The sequence below is a fragment of the Phycodurus eques genome, chromosome 11, assembly GCF_024500275.1.
Source record: "Phycodurus eques isolate BA_2022a chromosome 11, UOR_Pequ_1.1, whole genome shotgun sequence".
Lineage (NCBI taxonomy): Eukaryota > Metazoa > Chordata > Actinopteri > Syngnathiformes > Syngnathidae > Phycodurus > Phycodurus eques.
In genome coordinates, this window is record NC_084535.1 from 20,955,145 (window position 1) to 20,975,612 (window position 20,468).

Sequence of the window (20,468 nt, forward strand, 5' to 3'; positions counted from 1 at the left end):
CACTGTTAAGGAGAACAGGCATCGTTGGAGGTGTACAATGCCAATGGAATCGGTCCCTTATTATTGAGATCCGGTTGTAAATCGGAAGCGTTGTTTTGATAGCCACCCCTCATCACTTACTCTCTCTCTCTCTCCCTCGGTCCTCCTCTCTGTGCCGCCTCCCTCCCTCTCCCCTCCTCCTCCTCCGCTGCACCTGCTCCTCCCCATCCTGCCTTATTATCCTCTCGCTGTCTCCAAGTGATGCTTCTCAGCGACGGGAGCGAGTGGTGCAGACCCCCCACCCCACCCCCACCCCTCGCAGGAGCCATCTCTCGGGATTATTTTCGCCTCGCACGGTATTGACGGACCGAGGATTCCCAGACATGTGGGCTTCTCGTGAGAGTCAGCTGCAAGTGGACAGGACGACAGGGAGCGCATTGTGAGAGAAGAAGAAGAAGAAGAAGAGAGACTTCGGGGAAACAGGACAGCCCGGAGCGTGGAGCTCAGCGGATGTCGGGATCTCTAAATGGCACAGAAAGAACGAGTAACAACATATTCTTTGATTAATTAAAACAAAAGAGAGAGAGAGAGAGAGAGAGAGAGAGAGAGAGAGAGGCGCGAAAAGCACAGTTTGCGATGAAGTGAGTGGAAGCTCGGCAACTTCGCCATGAAATCAGTGTTCTTCAGCCGCTTCTTCATCCTGCTGCCTTGGGTCCTAATAGTCATCATCACGATTGATATCGACAGCAAAAGAACCATCTGGACTCCGGGCGGTGTTCCGCGCAACAGGGCGCAGTGGGCGGGCCGAACACCTGGGCTCGGCGGTCCTAAGAGCCAGCCTGCCCTGCCGGTCATCTACGCCATAACTCCCACTTACACGCGCCCGGTGCAGAAAGCCGAGCTGACGCGACTGGCGCACGCTTTCCGCCAGGTCCCCCAGTTGAACTGGATCGTGGTGGAGGACTCCACGGGGCGCACGGATCTGGTGAGCCGCTTCTTGGCTCGGTGCGGGGTGCCTTACACGCACTTGCACGTCTTCACGCCGCGCAGGTTCAAGCGCGCCGGGATGCCCCGTGCCACCGAGCAGAGGAACGCGGCCCTGGGGTGGCTCCGGCAACACCGGACACGCCGAGACACGGGGGTGGTCTTCTTTGCGGACGACGACAACACTTACAGCCTGGAGCTGTTTGAAGAGGTGACCCTTTTTTCATTTCCATCACTGAATAGACATGTACTTGTTTTGGGTGATCTGGTGTTGGTGGTGCTGATGCGAGTGCTACTATACTGTTCATCAAAACACCACTATTCCTTCATTTGGAAAAAGTCGCTTTAGAGATGGTAAAACTTTCTGTTAAATATCTTGCGCAACACATTTTGACATGATCTAATTCATTTGTGGAACAAGAAAAATGGGACAATTGTTACCTTGATGATATTATTCCAAGATACAAATGACGTGCATATCACTGAGCTCTAAAATAACACAAATCATTGATTGCACTAAGGTAGTAGCCTACTATTGCACTAGTTTCCCAGACCCCCTGTGGTACCTGTATTTTGTACGTCTACAGTAATAAACCCTAGGTAGGCGGCAAGGTGAACGTATGGTTAGCACATCCGCCTCACAATTCTGTTGTTGGGGGATCAAATCCGGGTACACCGACTTCCTCCCACATTCCGAAAACACGGCTGATTGAAGTCTCTAAATTGTCCGTAGGTGTGAATATGAATGTGATTGTCTTTTTTTTCTGCTATTGGATGTCAACCAGTCCTGGGTGTACCCTGTCTTGCCCAGTTAGCTGTGATAGGCTCCAGCTCATCCGTGACCCTAATTATAAGGAGTACAGAAAATTAATGGATGGATATTATATGTACATGCTATATGTTATAGTCTATAGGTTTGGGAATTACACCTAAATATGTTCGCTCTTTCGATTTTGCTAATGGCAGCACAGTGTACCAGTGGTTAGCGCGTCTGCCTCACAGTTTTAAGTCTCTGGAGTTGATCTGCGTCGAGTTTGCATGTTGCGTGGGTCGCCCACATGTGTGAGAGTGAAGCGTTGTTTGTCTACATGTACCCTGCGATTGGATGGAAACTGGTCAAGTAACCCTCCTATTGCCCAAAGTCAAATTTAAGAGGCTCCAGCTCATCTGTGAGCAAGCACAATAGAACATGTATGGATGGGTGGATTTTTGCTTGTTTTTAATTGGCTGAGAAAAAAAATTAATCAACAAAATGAACAAAACACACACTCATATGGCTTTGGGTGAGGGTAACGAACTGACGATACTGGGAAGAGGGTCTGCTAGGCCAAGTCCTGGAGCACCCACATGCCATTCCACCCATGGCTGCATACCAAGAAAACTATCATGATGTTCTTTCTTAATACAAAACTTTCTTTCAACTGTAATGCTACTGTATCTCAAAGACAACACACACACACACACACACACATATATATAATAAATATATATATATATATATATATATATATATATGTATATAAATATATAATGAAAATCAGAAGCCATTCATTTTATACTCTGTTATTTATATGTTAATATAATGTATTTATGTATACTGTGTTTATGTAAACCATCAATCAGTCAAGTAGGACACAAGAGTAGCTACATGATTCCAAATTTTAGAAACAGATTGCATATGTCCTTTACATCCTAATCATTAGGTACTATTCCAACGAATGCAAGAGCATGATGGGATACAACAACAATAGGAGTTAAGCTGTTTAGTTACAGCATCAACACTTTGAGGATAAAGGACCTGATTGTAGCTGTGTCAGGATGTACCTGTAGGGAAACGTCATTTGAAGGTATTCCCAAAATGGGACAAATTCAAAAGAACACAGATAGAAAGAGTTTTTATGTAGACGGGGGCCCAGATTTCCCCAGGGAGGCTGAAACCATATTTCACCAGGGAAGCCTTTATTAAGCCCAGGTATTATAATCGTAAATCTGCATGTCTGTATGACATTAACTGATACGGATATGCGACAAAGAGAAAGTGGGAGTTGTGTGAAAGCTGCAATGAAGATTAAATGAGCACACAGCACACTGCTTATGCCTTGGTTGCTCTTACCAGTTCATTCAAATCAGACACCTGCACATAATTTAATAGTCATGATTGTGGTTAGTTGAACTGCAGCATCTTGCAAGTGTCAAAGGGTGGCATTGATCTTGAATCATAAAGGTAGTCTCATATGCACGTTTCATCTATCCATCTGCTTATCCTGTTTAGGGTGGCAGTGGGACTGGCAAGTATGCCAGCTGCGATACTCCCCAGACAGATCACCAGTCAATCACAGGGCTGACACATGGAGTCAGATAACCATTCACCTTCACATTCACAAGTCAATGTCTTCAGTTAACCTAACAGCCATAATTTTGGAAGCCACATTACATGTAAAGAGAGGTCTTCACATGTCACAGAGGTCGAAGTCAAGATGAGAACCTTCTTGCCGTTGCGGTTACTTCTACTTATTTCCCCAACTTGTAATATCTTTCTTTCAGTGTGTTTGAAAAATATTGTAATTATTTGCAATGGTAACTATTGTATGGATATGCTAAATCGAAAGTATTCCACTACACTTTTAAAGTCTGCAAACTAGCAATTAATGTACCGATATATAATATTTTAGTCACTGATAGTAATAGTTGTTTATTCGTCTGAGGCAGGCAGCATTGATTCAGTCTCTACTCACAGTGCGAATCTGAGTGTGAATGCTTGTCTGTCTCTGTATACATCGGCTGAAAATAAGTATTTAACATGTCACAATTTTTCCCACTAAATATATTTCCAAAGGTGCTATGGACATTCAATTTTCATCAGATGTTGGGAACAACCCAAGTAATAGAACAAATAAGATGCAATAAAGCCAAAACAATATCTAAAATCTAACAATAAACAAACAGCAATGCAGCCCCTTGTCAGTGCAAATGAATATCAGCTGGTTCAGTCCTAATTGATGGCCTACAAAAAGTCTCATTGCCGAGGTGTGAGTGAAGACACATCTCATGATGGCGTACGAAAGAGCAAAGAGCTGTCTGAAGACCATCACAAAGTAATTGTTGCAAAACATAACGATGACATTGGTTACAGGCTCATATCTAAGCTTCTGAATGTTCCAGGGAGCACGTTGGTTTGCTGAACAACAGTTGGACAAGCCAGTTAAATACTGGGAGAATATAGTCTGGTCGGATGAGAGCAAAATTTAAATCTTTGGATGCCATAATGGGCCGGCACGGTGGACGACTGGTTAGAGCGTCTACCTCACAGTCCTGAGCAGCGGGGTTTAATCTTCGGCCCCGCCTGTGTGGAGTTAGCATGTTCTCCCCGTGTCTGCGTGGGTTTTCTCCGGGCACTCCGGTTTCCACCCACATCCAAAAAACATGCATGTTAGGTTAATTGACAACTCTAAATTGCCTGTAGGTGTGAATGTGAGTGTGAACGGTTGTTTGTTTGTATGTGCCCTGCGATTGGCTGGCAACCAGTTCAGGGTGTACCCCGCCTCCTGCCCGATGATAGCTGGGATAGGCTCCAGCACTCCTGTGACCCTTGTGAAGATAAGCGGCTCAGGAAATGGATGATGGATGGATGGATGCCATAATGCACACCACGTTTGGAGGAGAAATGGCACTGCACATCACCCTAAAAACACCATCCCAACAGTGAAGTTTGGAGGTGGGAACATGATCAACGAAAAATGGTGTATGGATGTCAGAGCTCATGCTCACTGTGAGAAGTACCATCCTGTTTCAAACGCTCCACCATCATTCCAATCCCCAAGAAACCTACAATCTCGGGTCTAAATGACTACAGGCCTGTCGCCTTGACATCTGTGGTCATGAAGTCCTTTGAACGTCTCGTGCTGGACCACCTCAAGAGCGTCGCAGGTCCCCTGCTCGACCCCCTGCAGTTTGCCTACCGAGCAAGCAGGTCTGCGGATGATGCAGTCAACATGGGACTGCACTTCATCCTAGAACACCTCGACAGCGCAGGGACCTACGCGATGATCCTGTTCGTGGATTTCAGCTCAGCGTTCAACACCATCATCCCTGAACTCCTTTCCTCCAAGCTTCTCCAACTCAGCGTCTCACCTGCCATCTGCCACTTGATTTACAGCTTTCTGACGAGCAGGACACAGGAGGTGAGGCTGGGGGAGGCTACCTCATCCACATGCAGGATCCGCACCGGGGCACCCCAATGTTGTGTCCTCTCTCCGCTGCTCTTCTCTCGCTACACGAATGACTGCACCTCAATGCACCCGGCTGTCAAACTCCTGAAGTTTGCAGATGACACCGCTGTCATCGGCCTCATCAAAGACGGTGACGAGTCTGCATACCGACAGGAAGTGGAGCGGTTAGAACTGTGGTGCGGCCGACATAACCTGGAGCTGAACACGCTCAAGACTGTAGAGATGATCGTGGACTTCAGGAGGCATCCTTCGCCACAGTTGCCCATCACGCTGTCCAGCTGCCTTGTGTCAACAATCGAGACCTTCAAGTTCCTGGGAATTACAATCTCTCAGGACCTGAAGTGGGCGATAAACATCAACTCCGTCCTCAAAAAGGCCCAGCAGAGGATGTACTTCTTGTGGCTTCTGAGGAAGCATGGCCTGCCACAGGAGCTGTTGAGGCAGTTCTACACAGCGGTCATTGAATCAGTCCTGTGTTCGTCCATCACAGTCTGGTTTGGTGCTGCTACAAAAAAGGACAAACTCCGACTGCAACGGACAATCAAAACTGCTGAAAAGATTGCCGGTACCCCCCTACCCACCATTGAGGACTTGGACGCTGCCAAAACTAAGACAAGAGCGTGCAAAATCCTCTCAGACCCTCCACATCCTGGTCACCAGCTCTTCCCGCTCCTTCCCTTAGGTAGGCGCTACCGATCAATGCAAACTAGAGCTAGCAGACATTCCAACAGCTTCTTCCCTCTTGCCATCAACTTCTTAAACAGCTAACCTACAATTCCATTGCAACATGCTGCCAATGTTTTTTGTCTTGAGTTTGTTGTCACATTTCTGTCGGGCCAATTATACATTACTCGTACACTCACTGTAGCAGTCTCGCCATGCTGCACTATTTGCATATCTGTTGTTGACCAATACTGGCCACTCATGCCAGAGTAGCATCTGCACCACTTGCACACTGACTGAGGAGTATCTGCAACATTTGCACAATCAACATTGTCCCAGATTATCACACTATTAGTCACTTTAAGCTTCATACACTCCTTGACGTCATGGCGCCCTTTGCACAATGGTCATTGCACCGGATTATTGCTATATTAGTCATTCAAACTGCTCTAAGTGCTAAAGGACTCTGCATCTTTTTGAATAATTGTAAATAAAATAAAATAATTAAATTTGTTCCGGCATTACCAGATAACTAGCAACCCTTTATTGCTCAGTGACTGTTTTTCTCAATATCATTGTCTCTGTCAATTGACTGTCTATTGTCGTACTAGAGAGGCTCTAACTACCGGAGACAAATTCCTTGTGTGTTTTTTGGATATACTTGGCAAAATAAAGATGATTCTGATTCTGATGGTGTGGGGCTGCTTTCAGCAAATGGTACTGGTAAACGTCACATTATTAAAGGAAGGTTGAATGGGCAAATGTACCAAGACATTCTTGGCAAAAATCTGCTGCCATCTACGAGGATGATGAAAATGAAACAAGCGTGGACATTTCAGAAGGATAATTATCCAAAACATACTGCCAAGGAAACTCTCAATTGGCTTCAAAGAAGAAACAAATAAAAAGTTGCTTGCATAGCCCAGCGAATCACCTGACTTGAATCCAATCAGATAATCCATGGAAAGAACTGAAACTCAAGGTCCATAAAAGAAGCCCAGAGAACCTTCAAGATTTGAAGACTGCTTGTGTGGAGGAATGGGCCAAAATCACACCAAAACAATGCATGCGCCTAGTTTCACCATACAGGAGGCGTCTTGAAGCTGTCATTGCAAACAGATACTTTTTTTCCCCAGAGTATTAAATAAATACCAGTTTTGCCCTAAGTCAGCCGGGATATACCAGCTCCAAGCCATCCCGAATAGCATACGTTTTTGGGAAAATGGATGAATGGATGGACATGTTCCTTTTAGATTAGATATCGGCAACAAATGGACAATGTGTTTTGTTCCTCTATGCTTCCCCAACAGTTTACTGTGGCAAAAGAAAAATTCACACTCAGTGTTTGCCATGCTGGAGTTGAGTGTGCTCAGTGTAGAATGTGCCGCTGTAGCTCTCTAAAAAGAGCATCTGTTTTATTATATGATAGAAGCCCGTCCTCCCTCTCACTGCCTATTTCATTAGCAGCACTGCTGTGCCAGTAATGGTCTGTCATAGAGAGACAATGGTCTGTCATGCAGAAGGAATCACCTGGAGCGAACCACAGCAGGCTCGGGGCTGGACGATGGCAAAAAATAGTTAAACATAAAGAGGAACCTTCATATTAGAAATGTAATGATATTTGAGTTATATTTAAACAGGACTTATATTCATAGTTTTTTTTATATTGTGATGGAACATTTTGTCAAAGCATGTTTTCCTAAAGAAGGATTTAAGTTACAATACCAAGAGAACAACAAATTCTTATCATTACATTTTTAATTAAATGTCTGTTGAGCAGAACTCCCAGATCACCCACTTAAGTTATGTGTTGTGCTCTGTTAATATTTATTTCATACATGCTTTAATTTTTAAGCATCTAACATTGTCTTTGTCGATTTGCTTCAACCTTGAATTCAGTTACATAGTGGCAGCCAAGCTAAATGAATAAATCGAATGTCTCCCGGTAACTTAAGGAAAAAATGCAAATATAAAGCACAGAGCTAAAAATGTCAAATATATTTGTAATTTACTTAAGCTAAATAAGCTAAAATACACAATAACAAAACTTACAGTGCTGAAAGAATAAGGTTGATCAGCACATGAACACCCTGTTTCAATTTTGCACACCAGTTGCATAGTTTTTTAAATATTACATTACATTCTTTGAGCTTAATTTAGTTTTCCTGTATTGACCTTTGCCCCTCTCAACCTGTGGACAAAATACCCTTGCGTTAAGAAACTAAAACCCACAATGGTCAGTGAAATATCTCGAAACTGATGAGACTGGATTCCAGGATTTGAAACAATTCAGACTGACCAGCCAAAAAACGTGTCTATTGGACAAAATTGGAGATTTCCCAGTCATATCAGCTCCCTGTTAAAACTGACAATACCTACTGTGAAACATGGACGTATATTTTGCTTTTGTGTAACAATAGGCCAATTATATAACATTATTTTGACAAGTAGCTTTTATACTGAATGGAAGTGCAGTTGCCCAATTATTTAGAAAACGTGGCAGGGACAAAATCTATCTCACTTCTGACTCTACCCTTACCACTACTCTGCTTTGTTGTTGATTACACATGAAAGAGACTGCCCAGTCTGTTTTTCCCTGAGACGACAGCAGAATAATGAGCTAAATGTGTTACAAACAACCCCTTCTTCCTTCTAATGAAAAAAACATTGGTAGGTAGCAAATGTTTAACAAGGCTCCCTATTCTCTGCCTGGAGAGAAATCAGGTGGAAAGGCAATTTGCATCAGGACAAGCTTAAAGAGGTGTAATTTTGAGTTAGTGGATGTTGGCAAGGTCATTGTTTTGCATGCTTTATTATGCACATTATACTGTATTTTCCTACGTCTCCCAGGAGCCAATGTGAAGTAAAAAAAAAATGTGTGACTGCTAATATGAAGTCATAAATGCGATTATAGCTTAATTCCTCTTTCAGACACTGTTTTTACTGGTTGGTTTTGCAGGTATTTTTGCACTGTCCGACAGGCTTAAGCCCAATACCATGCGAGTTTGCATATTCTCACCCTGCTTGCATGGGGTTTATTTATTTTTTTTAGCCCAGCTTACTCCAGCAGTCCAAAAACAGGTATGTTAGAGTAACTGCAGACCCTAAATTTGTCATAGGTCAGTCCTGTGAGTATTCTAGAACACAGTTCACCATGTTATCTGGATCATGTTTGAATTTTTTTGTTTATAACAGTGCTTGAAATTTCAACATGATCCAAAATAGTATCCCTTTCTTTGGTTTGAGAACTGTAAGTAGTTCAGATCTGGAAAGCGTCACCCTCGGATGAACGGAAATTGGATGTTCAGTGACAACCCTCCCACGGCTCAAGTTCAACATGAACTGGAAACAGCAGGAACACTGTTACTGGTCACAGTGAAGCAAGTTGTGAATTGCCATGGACTGAGAGGGCTGCTGACCGAGAAAGAGGCCCCTGCTTTAAAACTGACACCCTCAAGCCTGACTGACATTTACAGCTGACCATGAATGGGACAAAAATATCTTCTGAACAAAATTGTTTTCTGCTTGGACGCGACAAAGATTGAGCTACCGTATTTTCACGACCATAAGGCGCACTTAAAAGTCTTAAATTTCCCCCAAAATGGACGGGGCGCCATATAATGCGGCGCGCCTTATGTGTGCACCGAGTTCCAAAATCTCTAAATGTTGTTGTTTGACTTTAATGAGCGCTCCGCTTGACTGACTGGGAGCATTTCCTGTTGACACGCTGCTTATATAGAGGAAGGCGGACGTGACCGAGGACAGCATACGGACGTAAAGGGGGAAGGGTGCGCGTGACAGAGGACGCTAAAGATAAGCCCCCACTAGGTATATAGTTCCGGTATGTGCATCGGTTTGGCTAAGTACCCCCGAAAATGGCACCTATGAAGAGACACGCTTACGAAGCACAGTTTAAACTGCAAGCTATCAGTTACACAGAGGAACATGGGAATCGAGCAGAATTCAAGATCAACGAATCCATGGTTCGCAAGTGGAGGAAACAGGAAAACGAGCTTCTCCAAATCAAGAAGACGAAGCTGAGTTTCCGCGGAAACAAGGCGAGGTGGCCCGAGTTGGAAGACCAACTCGAGCAATGGATTAATGAGCAAAGAACAGCCGGGAGAAGCGTCTCTACAGTCACCATTCGACTGAGTGCAAGAACTCGTAGCTTGCCATCATTCCGGGAGGAACTCCAACCGCTGGACATCGGTGTAAACAGGGCGTTCAAAGTGAAGTTGTGAGCGGCGTGGGAGCCATGGATGACAGATGGCGAACACAGCTTTACTAAGACTAGGAGGCAGCGCCGGGCGAGTTACGCCATAGCTTGTGAATGGCTTGTGGATGCTTGGGCTAACGTGTATGCTTGCACTGTTGTTCGAGCTTTCATAAAAGCCGCCATCATTTCTGAGGAGCCGCACGGCAAAGAGACTGACTCCGGACGAGTACGAGAGGGAACCTGGCGTGTTTGATGGAGAACTTGCCCAGCCGTTCATTTCGGATACAGAAGATGAGGACTTTGATGGATTTGTGGATGAGGATTGATCAAAAAATACATTGTTAAATACTTCAATAAAGTACAACCGAACTCAGTTTTGCTCCCGCTGCCTTTTTAAAAACATTGTTTTAGCGTGCATGCATGCTACCGTATGTTTTAAGTAAGTGTATGTTTTACCATGCCTGTGCCCAATAATATGGTGTGCCTTATGTATGTGTTAAATACAGAAATAGACCCCGTGACTGAGACGACGCCTTTTAATATGGTGCGCCTTATGATCGTGAAATTACCATACCTAGTCACAATGCGTGGACAACAAACGTGTGGAGAGGTCAGGTTGAGGCTTTTAAAAACCTAGGAACATCACTGTACCAACTGGTTTTGAAATGGGTGAAGCTGGCTAACATTAGGCTTCTGGAATGGCCAAAGCCCTGACCTCAACCCGATTGAACATTTTTGGGCTATGCTTAAAAGGAAAGCACATAATTTAAATAAACTGTTAAGGTTCAGTGCAGGAAGGAGGATCCAAGAGCAGCACAATGTGATTGACAGGTTTACTGAATGAATGTTTATTCAAGCCAACGAAGAAGGGGTCAGGATCTTGGCACGCAGGAGACAGGATTGTTAAGGCAGGGGTGCAGGCGCAAAGTAATTCAGGAATCTAAAAAGAAATGTTTGACAACTACAAAAGTACAAAGCAATTAAGAGCTGGATGAGATTTACTCGACGCACATTGTAATTCGATCAGGCGACGTGGTGGAGTGGTGGCACTGGCTTATTACTGCAGCTGATGATGATAGCTTGTAGCTGAGGCTCTGCTCAGACATGCCAATGGCCAATTCTGCACAGAAGGGAGGAGAGGCAGCCAACTTGAAATGAATGAATTCTGACTAGAAGCATGGTCAGATATCATTGACAGCTTGTTTATGGTTACAAACCGGTCTAATAAAGTTTGCTAAGGGACTAAATATGAGTGGGGTGTATATATACTGTATATTCAAGCCCGTCATTCCATACAAGAAAAAGAACAATAGAAATCATTTAAAGGCCAAATTAACAACATTCTTGCCCATAATGATTATGATTTTGGGTATGTCAACTTCTGAGTGCAACTAGCATCTTATCAACGTTACGCAGTGGCGGTCCAAGCATTTGGTACCGAGGCCTTCAGTGGCGACCTATCCAACCGGAGTACCCGGAGAAAAGCCACGCAAGCACGGGGAGAACATGCAAACTCCACACAGGCGGGGCTAGGGATTGAACACCGTTCCTCAGAACTGTGAGGCAGACGCTGTAACCAGTCGTCCAACGTGCCACCTACGTGAGAGCCGATGACAGGAAAAAAAAAAGCTCAACATTGAGCTAAAACTTCACTGTAGCAACTTTACATCACAATGAATTCGGAGAAAAATCACAAAAACGTCTCACAGTATCACAAACACTAACCTTGTGCCTCATCGGTGCGTAGGGAAAGGAATCAATGTTTTATAGCATTTGGTTCCATTCATCAAAAAAAATAAAATGAAAAAAATCACCTGTGTTGTGTGAAGTTACTTTTCGTGCCAAAATGCTGAGTTCCGGTGCGTACCCTTCAAACTAAAAGGCTTGCAAGCTTCAAACAAGAAGTCAAGTTAAAACTTGCCCATATAAACCATTTGATGTGATAAAACAGTCCCAAATAACTATCTTAACAATGCTATATTTAACTCTTAGCTGCAACATTAATTAATGAATATTAAGTCAATTGAGTTAGTTCCACACACATTGCCTTTCAGTTCATAGTTTTGATATTGATACTGGTTATAAAGAACCCCGTGTCAAATGTTCATTATAGTCTATGCTGCAGGCTGCTAAGAAAATGGATGCATAATGCATAATTCGGACACCCTTTATTTAAACCACACAAACGTTTTTGACCCAGCCCCCTGAAAGGATTGGAATCGAGAATCGTTTAGAACCAGAATCGAAATGAGGAACTGGAATCGGGACCGTAGTCGCTCAAATTCAAACGATGCCCAACCCTAGTGATGGTGTGAATGTAAGTCTGAATGGTTGTATGTGCCCTGCAACTGACTGGCAACCAATTCAGGCTGTAGTCTGCCTTTCGCCCGGAGTAAATTGGGATAGGCTCCTGCGCCCCGCAAACTTGGATAAGTGGTGTAGAGAATGGATGGATGACATGGATGGATGACATCATATTTACCATAGATGTTGATTATTAAAGATTTGGAGTTTGGCTAAAACGGGACCCAGTGACGCACTTGGGCCGCTGGGCATGAGTTGCCCCTCCCCTATTATATTAAGAGAATAGACTGTTGGGAATAAATTAGAACAATTAACTGGAACAAATACTGAGTTGTAAATGTAAGTACAGCAAATTGTTCTGATTGTCTTTAGGCCAGCATAGAAGGCCCTGACAGTCACCACTGACATTAGAGTATGTTGATGAATAGTGGTGATGACAAATCTGGTGATCCGTGCATTTTAGCCACTTGCGCATGTTACCCATTTGAGTCTTGTTTCAGACGTGTGCGGTTGTGGGTACCCCCCCTCCCTTGTTCCTGAAAAGCTGACTGTGGGAACGGAGGAGCTTTTAGCTGACAGCAGCATAGCAGAACCGTTTGATGCAGCTGCAGCAGCCCGACATCTAGGAGAGACTTTTGGCAGACCTTTTTTGAATAATTTAACTCCACCAAGCCCAGACAGCTTCACAGCACAGGTCGCTTATTTTAGGGACCAGGTATGATGCTGAATATACTAAGCTGATATGGAACTTGCCACAATTTTTTTGGATGGAGATTCCATGCAATGAGGCGATTAAAAAGGAATTATCTCTGTCATTTAAAACATGTTCCAAGTGTTACACTGTATTTATCAATTTTGATTAAATCAGCTGTTTGAGCCGCCAAATACGATGAGACAAGTAATAAACAACTGCTAGATTTATAGCTGATTGCCTAGTTGGTTACTAGTTTTGTTGTTGTCTATACAAACAGTCGCTTAAAGCACTGTTCCCCAACCTTCTTTGGACTGCGAACCGATTAGGAGTCGGCATTCTTCTCACGGACCGGCTATGGTGGCACGCACACGCACACACACACACACACACACACATATATAAAACAGGTTGGCTAGTGCGTTTTTCAAAGACACAGCTCAAGCCTACGAGCAGAAACTTCCAGGACCAGGGCTTGACCGGCCTCTTATGTTTCAAATAGGACACAAAGAGAAACTGGTGGGGATCAAGGAACCGAAGGGGATATGAGGAATTCAATTTTCTCAAGATTTTCTCAAGTCCCTATGAGCAATCATCATAATTACATAGTGTAGTGGGAGAAGTCAAAGTGGGGGTTGTAATGTCAGAGAAGCAAAGTGGAAAGGAGACGAACCTCGCTGGCGGAAATCATCCGTTGTTAGGCAGGCGGTAAGATAAGAATAGAGAAGAGAGGATGGTGACAGGAAGGCAGAAAGCTTTTAAGGCCCGATGTAAATGTAAAAAGTGTTATGCATCAGCGCCTTGCTCATTTCCATGGGCTTTTTTTTTTTTTTTTTTCTTTTCCCCCCCCCTGATCTGGCAATTTAAGTAGACATGCTGGCTATGTTATGAGCTCCCTCAAGCTATCATTTTGTGCCCCACTGTGAACAGTAATGGCTTAGATTGATAGAAACGTTTTTCTTGAAAAAAAACATAGCTAACAAATTTGATAAAAAGCTCTTTGTGCTCTCTCTCAACTGAGAATGACTTCTAAGGAAAGGTTTTCCCATAAATCAGGTTGCTGAAACCTCTTTTTGACAACGAAAGTGACATATAGGAGAATGTGTCTGATTGGAAGGCATTCTCTTCTGATGAAAATGAAGCGTTGACCCCACTATTGTCTTTTGACCACCAGCAAACACACTACTTTCCCAAAATGGAAAGTTATTGTGGTCTGTCTCCACACTTAAACAACAGGGTAGACGTAATGATGCTAATGTCTTCCAAATGCTCATTTTTGCAGGTGTGTACAAGGCTAAGGGTGAAATAACAGCTTGCATTTGGGCCGCTGACACTGGAAGAACAATATTTCTAGTCATGCCTCTCAACACATTCCGTGGTTTTATCTGTGTCGTACGCGTTGATGACAGACAAATTACACCGTGGAAAATATCTCACACATGCAGTACACAGCACTTAGAATAGCGTAAAGCCATCCCTGATATAATGAACAAATATACTTTTTCATAAGTTACAGTATAAGTTATGTTATATGTTGCTTGATGATGTTCTAATTATATTTTGAAAATTGTTTTCCTTTCCTGGGGTCAAATTGATCCACAACATAATTTGTCATGCTTCTCTTCATGACAGAAAAAAAAATAAAAATAAAAAAATCTTTACAAATGTTTTAGACAGCACAAATATGTCCTACTGTAATAATATAAATACATTAAAAGATAAAAAGTATATATCCTCACTAGGGTCGCGGGTATGCTGGAGCCTAATCCCAGCTGACTGTGCAGGCGGCGGTCGCCAGCCAATCGCAGGGGACATCGAAACAAACAACCATTCGCCCTCACATTCACACCTACGAGCAATTTAGAGTTTACAAATAACCTACCAGGCATGTTTTTGGGATGTGCCCACGCAGGCACGGGGAGAACATGCAAACTCCGCACAGGCGAGGCCGGGATTTGAACCCCATTCCTCAGAAATGTGAGGCAGATGTGCTAACCAGTTGTACACCATGCCACCAATAATTCAGTATTTTAACAAATACAATAATGTATGATTGAGTAGCAACAAGTCCAGGGTATCATCTGCCCCTCGCCCAGAGTCAGCTGGGATAGGCTTCAGCAACCAGCGACCCTGAGCAGGATAAGCAATATAGAAAATGGATGGATCGGTGGACTATAATAAACACATTGTTGAACTCAGCTGGTGTTGCTAATGTTGGGGCCAGTGAGAATATTTACACTGAAATTTAAAAATGGTGGCACGGCGATTGTGGACCCAGCATGCAATTCTCGACTGCGTGTTCTACAGCAAAGATGCTGATGTGCTGCACCACAAGGTCGGCACATAGAGTGAGCTGCCAAACTGTTCTGCCTGTCCCTTAAATCAGCTATGGTTGCTACCTCTACTGCCGGCTTATCAGCATAACATTAACTTTTCCATCTAGTAGTTTCTACAGAATGGTAAATACGACGTGCAGCAGGAAAGCTGCAGAGAAACAGCTGTGTTAAAAACTGCAAGTTAATCCACATTCATCATTGTTGTTATGCAAACTAAATTCTGGTACATGCAGCAGTTCAGTAATGTCAAGCACTGCACCCCTGAACGTCATACAACTAATCAGCGTTATTTGGGGTCATTGAACTGCATCAAAAAAAAAAAAAAAAAAAGTCTTCCTGATCCCAAAATCTAATTTTAAATGGCGCTTGCACTTTATCAAGCATGCACTGTAGGAGCACACAGTATGAAATCACCTTCATCTATTTCGTTTCAACGCATAAACCCATGAAGCATTCAACCTTCACACATACAATGCACCATTGCATCCCAGTTTCATAGCTCATCCCCAGCCCCACTTAATTTGATTCATTCATTTTCTCCTCGCTCAATTCTTCCCCCATCAGTGCTCCGATTGCCTCTTCCATGCATATTAATAAAACGAAGACAAAAATACACATGAATAAAATCACAACCAACCTTCATCGTGGTACACAAACAACACAATGATGGCTCTTTCTTCGGGTGAGAGGTAGGAATTGATGATTCAAATTATTTCGCGTATGCACAATTCCTTTCTCACCGACAGTATTTGTTTGCTGGCAAGAAGTCAGAATTATCTGATGGACCTGACCTGCTCTGAGACTTTGCGTCCCGGTTGTGGGTCCAGTGAATGTTATTCCTTACTCTCTTTTGTCTCCCTGTATGTCACATGTGTTTATTGACTGAGCCGGTGTCATTTGTCAGCACTCACCGCTTGTCATTTAATGTGCAGGAAAGATTAATGATTTGTTATTGCCGAGCAGGCTTTGCCCCCAGGTGAAGTGATAATGAGATGGGAGCTACTGAGAATTTCTAATCCGCATCGTCCGCTCCCAGCTGTAAAAGCTAAATTGCGATGCAGCAGAAGCTTTTAGACATTCATCAGTGATGTTAAAGCACAGATCAGTGAGGCTAGGCTGTTGTCATCTCTCAAAAGTGAAAGTAGACAGAGTGGACGTAAAGTGGGAGTCATTTCATTCGTTGATTTATATTATAAACATATAACGAGAGCAATTAAACTATCCAGTCTCCTGTTAGCTGTTTAACGGCAACCGAAATTCAGATATTTTGCCATAGATTTAGTTCCCATCTGTTCAAACCTACCATATGTTTACCAACATAATTATTCGTGCTCTATTGAATTTTTGTCTAACTTCTAGTATATCACACAGTGGCAACTGTACACTCAGGGGACTGGATTGCAAAGACTAATGTGCTTGAATGCAATTCATCGCCATATACGTACAAAATTTAAAAAAAAAGTAAACAAGGCAGTAACTGAGTGTGCCTTCTGTGCCGCCAGACCGTGAATTCTTACACTGCCGTGCAAACGAGTTCACCGTGCGCCATTCGTGACCTCGAAATGAAGTATGGTGGGACCATCGTAAACCGAAGCTCCCCTGTACTCCATTTATAGACAACACAATCTGACATCTGCTCTAGAGCTTGGTAAACACAAAAAGATTTTCTGTCTCTTGAGATTTTTAAAATGTGAAACTACACACATATGACAATTAAACAAATCTTAATGTGTATTCTTCATGTTGTTATCGTGAGTGGTGTACTGTCCAACAGCGCTTACCTCACATTTAACAATCTGCAGAAGTTTCGTCTGGCGCCGTTTGATCAAAGACTGTTTTGTCCGAAGCTGTTTGTCTGAGGAAGCTGTGTTTTGTGATAGCTAATGGTACAATTGCATCGACTTGACAGATGTTTTCCCAACGCTGTTTTGTCTGATGTTGCAATCCGATAAACATGACACACTTTTTCCTGACACCCGACGACGATTAAGATGATGTCTGATACCTGATGCTGTTATTCCAGAAACCTGCAACATGTATTCCTCAAACGGTCGCTTTTAATCTCATGTATGACACCTGAATCTGGCAGCTGCGGATGCCCTAAAATGTACAACGTACCACTGGCTGACAGCTGAAACATAACGAGAACTTAGTAACACAGCACAACTGAGCCACTGAGAGCGAGAGTGGGCTCGCACCATTGTTGTCCTTTTGCATTCTCAGATTTTGGAATTTTGCCAAATATAAACATTTTGGACTTGTCAGGATAATATTGGATATTTTTAAATTGAATCATATGACTTGCACCTGTATCCACAACAGAGGTACTGTCATGGTCTTCCGTTTTATAGGTTAAATCCTAGCCAATATCATCTAGGTTGCCTGAAAGAAAAGAAACAAAAAAGTCCAAACATCTGTCAAATCTATTAATATTTCATTTAAGATGAAAACGACTGCTACTTACATATAAACACTTAAAGTGTACAACTGAAAAGTAATGCTGCTAAATGTTACATTTAAAAAAAAAAACATACTTGGATTATATGTCAAAGAAGCTATTAGAAAACATCAAATTACGTTGCAAGAATTATCCCCAAAACAACAACTTGAGCTCAGTTATGTCAGCATTCACTTTGCATTTGGAAACTGCACATTAATAATGAATAGAAAATGATTTGTTGCTCACCAGAAGTAAATGAACTAATGATCACCCATTTTATAGTCAAAGACTAGAGTAAATAATGAAAAGACCTGGGCCTGAGTTTTCATATCAAAATAGAATTCTTCTTAGTTGAGTTACTGCATTCCTGAGCTCGACAAAAAGCGTGCTTGGTTGCTGTCCTTGAAGCCTGCGAGTTTGTTGATGACAAACACGATGAAAGCGCTCCTGCTCTCTCGTCTCCTCAGAGATATTTGTGTTCTCAGATTGAGTCTGGATTTACTGTTCTGTCCCCTGAGCAAATACAATTGAATGGAAACCTTCAATGGCAAATGTATCGTTATCCTTTTTGTTTCACCCAGAATACAGTTGTTCACACACGTCTCCCAAAAGAAGTATTTAGAGTTTTAAAAACACAGGAGGACTCCTTCAGAAAAAACGACATTGCGTGTCAATACAACTTTGTGTGTAGTGTAGGTGTAGAGAATGCTACAAGCTTGTAAGAGGTCTGAAATCATCATTCATCAAGGGGATGCACTGACTCCATTTAAACTCCCACATGTGTATTTTTAGACTCAATCACAGAACCCTGTTTGCGTGTACACTTTCCTTTACACCCTTTATTGTCCTGTCGCTGAATTTCTGGGATCAATTTCATTACAGAAATGCTCTCTGCAATATGTTTTCCTACTGTCAGCAGCATTTATGATGCAGTCAAAGCAAGCCTTCTACTCAACATTATTAGAGCTGCATACATGACATTATGGAGTAAAATCACATTGCCTAAGTGCTTGGCTTCGAAACATGAATGGGAGGCAGTGAACAGAAATTTACCATCATATTATATGAGCAAAATATGGTGTCTATAGTTTGAATCTTGCTTGAAATTCAGCCTTGTATTTTCAAAGAAAATTTTATTTATACTATTTTCTGGTCAATAATTATTTTAAAAAGGTATCCAAGTACTGTATTACCAAAATGGATGGGTTTCGCTGACATGCATCGGTGATACAGTGCTTCACATCGCGGACTTGCATGTAAACTGGCATGGAATGTCAGTTGACTTTCAATTTTTGTTTTTGTCTTTTGTGTCCTTTTGCCTCGTGTTAGTTTTTCTCCAACCATGAACTCAAGTGCGTAACGCTAGCATACGCAGTTAGCCAATTGGCATTGAGTTTTGAGCGTGGCTGCCACAGAACACCAACTGCACTACTGTACTATATTCCATTTTTGCACAAATTAAAACGTAAAGCCTGTTCCCCAAATGCTCTGATTTAATATTGTGATTCCTTTGTTTACACATTGGTGGGCATTTGCCCATGGGTCAGTGAATGACAATTTGGTCTCTTTGTGTTTCCACATCATGTTGTGTTAGCAGTAGCGTTGGTGATGTGACTCTTTCAGATTTGTGTGCAATGCTTTTATAAACTTTGCTTTACACTTCACACTTAAAAGCCCAAACCATGTTTATCTTCCGTCGTAGTGTCACTAGACCAATTGTAAGGTCTTGTGCATGCTTTTCTCCATGCTGAAATGATGTCTGATTTTATAGTGTTGATAGATTTTTGTCAGTTTCTTACAATTGAAACCATTATCACCGAGGTTTTCTGCCAGTCAAATCCTTTTATGAATTTTCTGTTAAACGTCCAGGCTGTATAACAGGATGGAGTATTTTCTCACCTAACCCTTTTTTTTTTTTTTAAATACAGGCTTAAATTTAAGTTTGTGTTGTAAAATATTCCTGTGACAGCAATAATGTGCAGATGGAGCTGTGTGTAAAGCAGTTCCCACAGTGAAGAACTGTTGAAGTACTGTTATCTCACAGCTATCTTCCCATTTTGCTCAATAATGTCACCTTTACGGGACTGCGGCGATGTATAAAGCATGTACTGTATCGCTCTCATTGCAAAGGACTTCATTACTAATTGTGTGCATCGAACAAGTGGTTCAGGACAGTTCTGCTCACTGTGACATTGTTTTTGGCTCTAAATCACTAACTGTAGGATGTGTGAGCTGCAACAAGATAGTAAATAGTGTGACCTCATAGCACATCATTAAATTCAAAGAGGAACAGTGTAAACAAAAGACAGCCAGGGAGAACTTTTACTTTCTTGTTCTGTTGCGCACAAGAAAGTGCAAGAAAGTGTGTGTTCTTTGCATTCCCACTGTTGCAGTGAAGTGACGATTTTTGTCAATTGATCAGTGGACTGCAACATGTCAAGGGACAACGTTTAGGTTCATGTGGTTGATGTACCTAAGCCTGAGAGTGCGAAACAATGGTACAGTAAAAATCAGTAACGCCCCACAACCTGAAATGCAACACTACATGTCGAATTTTAAATTAAACTGGATGTAGTTTGGGGTCAAGTCAAGACAACATTTTCTCTTGGTGTAAATGTGAGTGTGA

At 42.5% G+C, this 20,468-nt stretch overlaps 1 protein-coding gene across 2 annotated transcripts in view; it reads left to right on the plus strand.

Annotated features, from left to right (window-relative positions):
* The first annotated feature begins 239 nt into the window (after positions 1-239).
* The window catches only part of b3gat2 (beta-1,3-glucuronyltransferase 2 (glucuronosyltransferase S)), a 44,043-nt gene continuing 23,814 nt past the window's right edge, over positions 240-20,468 (plus strand). For both annotated transcript variants that reach the window (XM_061690320.1, XM_061690319.1), the window contains exon 1: positions 240-1,174. In XM_061690320.1, coding sequence (XP_061546304.1) covers positions 647-1,174 — 528 coding nt within the window. In that variant the 5' untranslated portion in view covers positions 240-646. The remainder of the gene's footprint in view (positions 1,175-20,468) is intronic.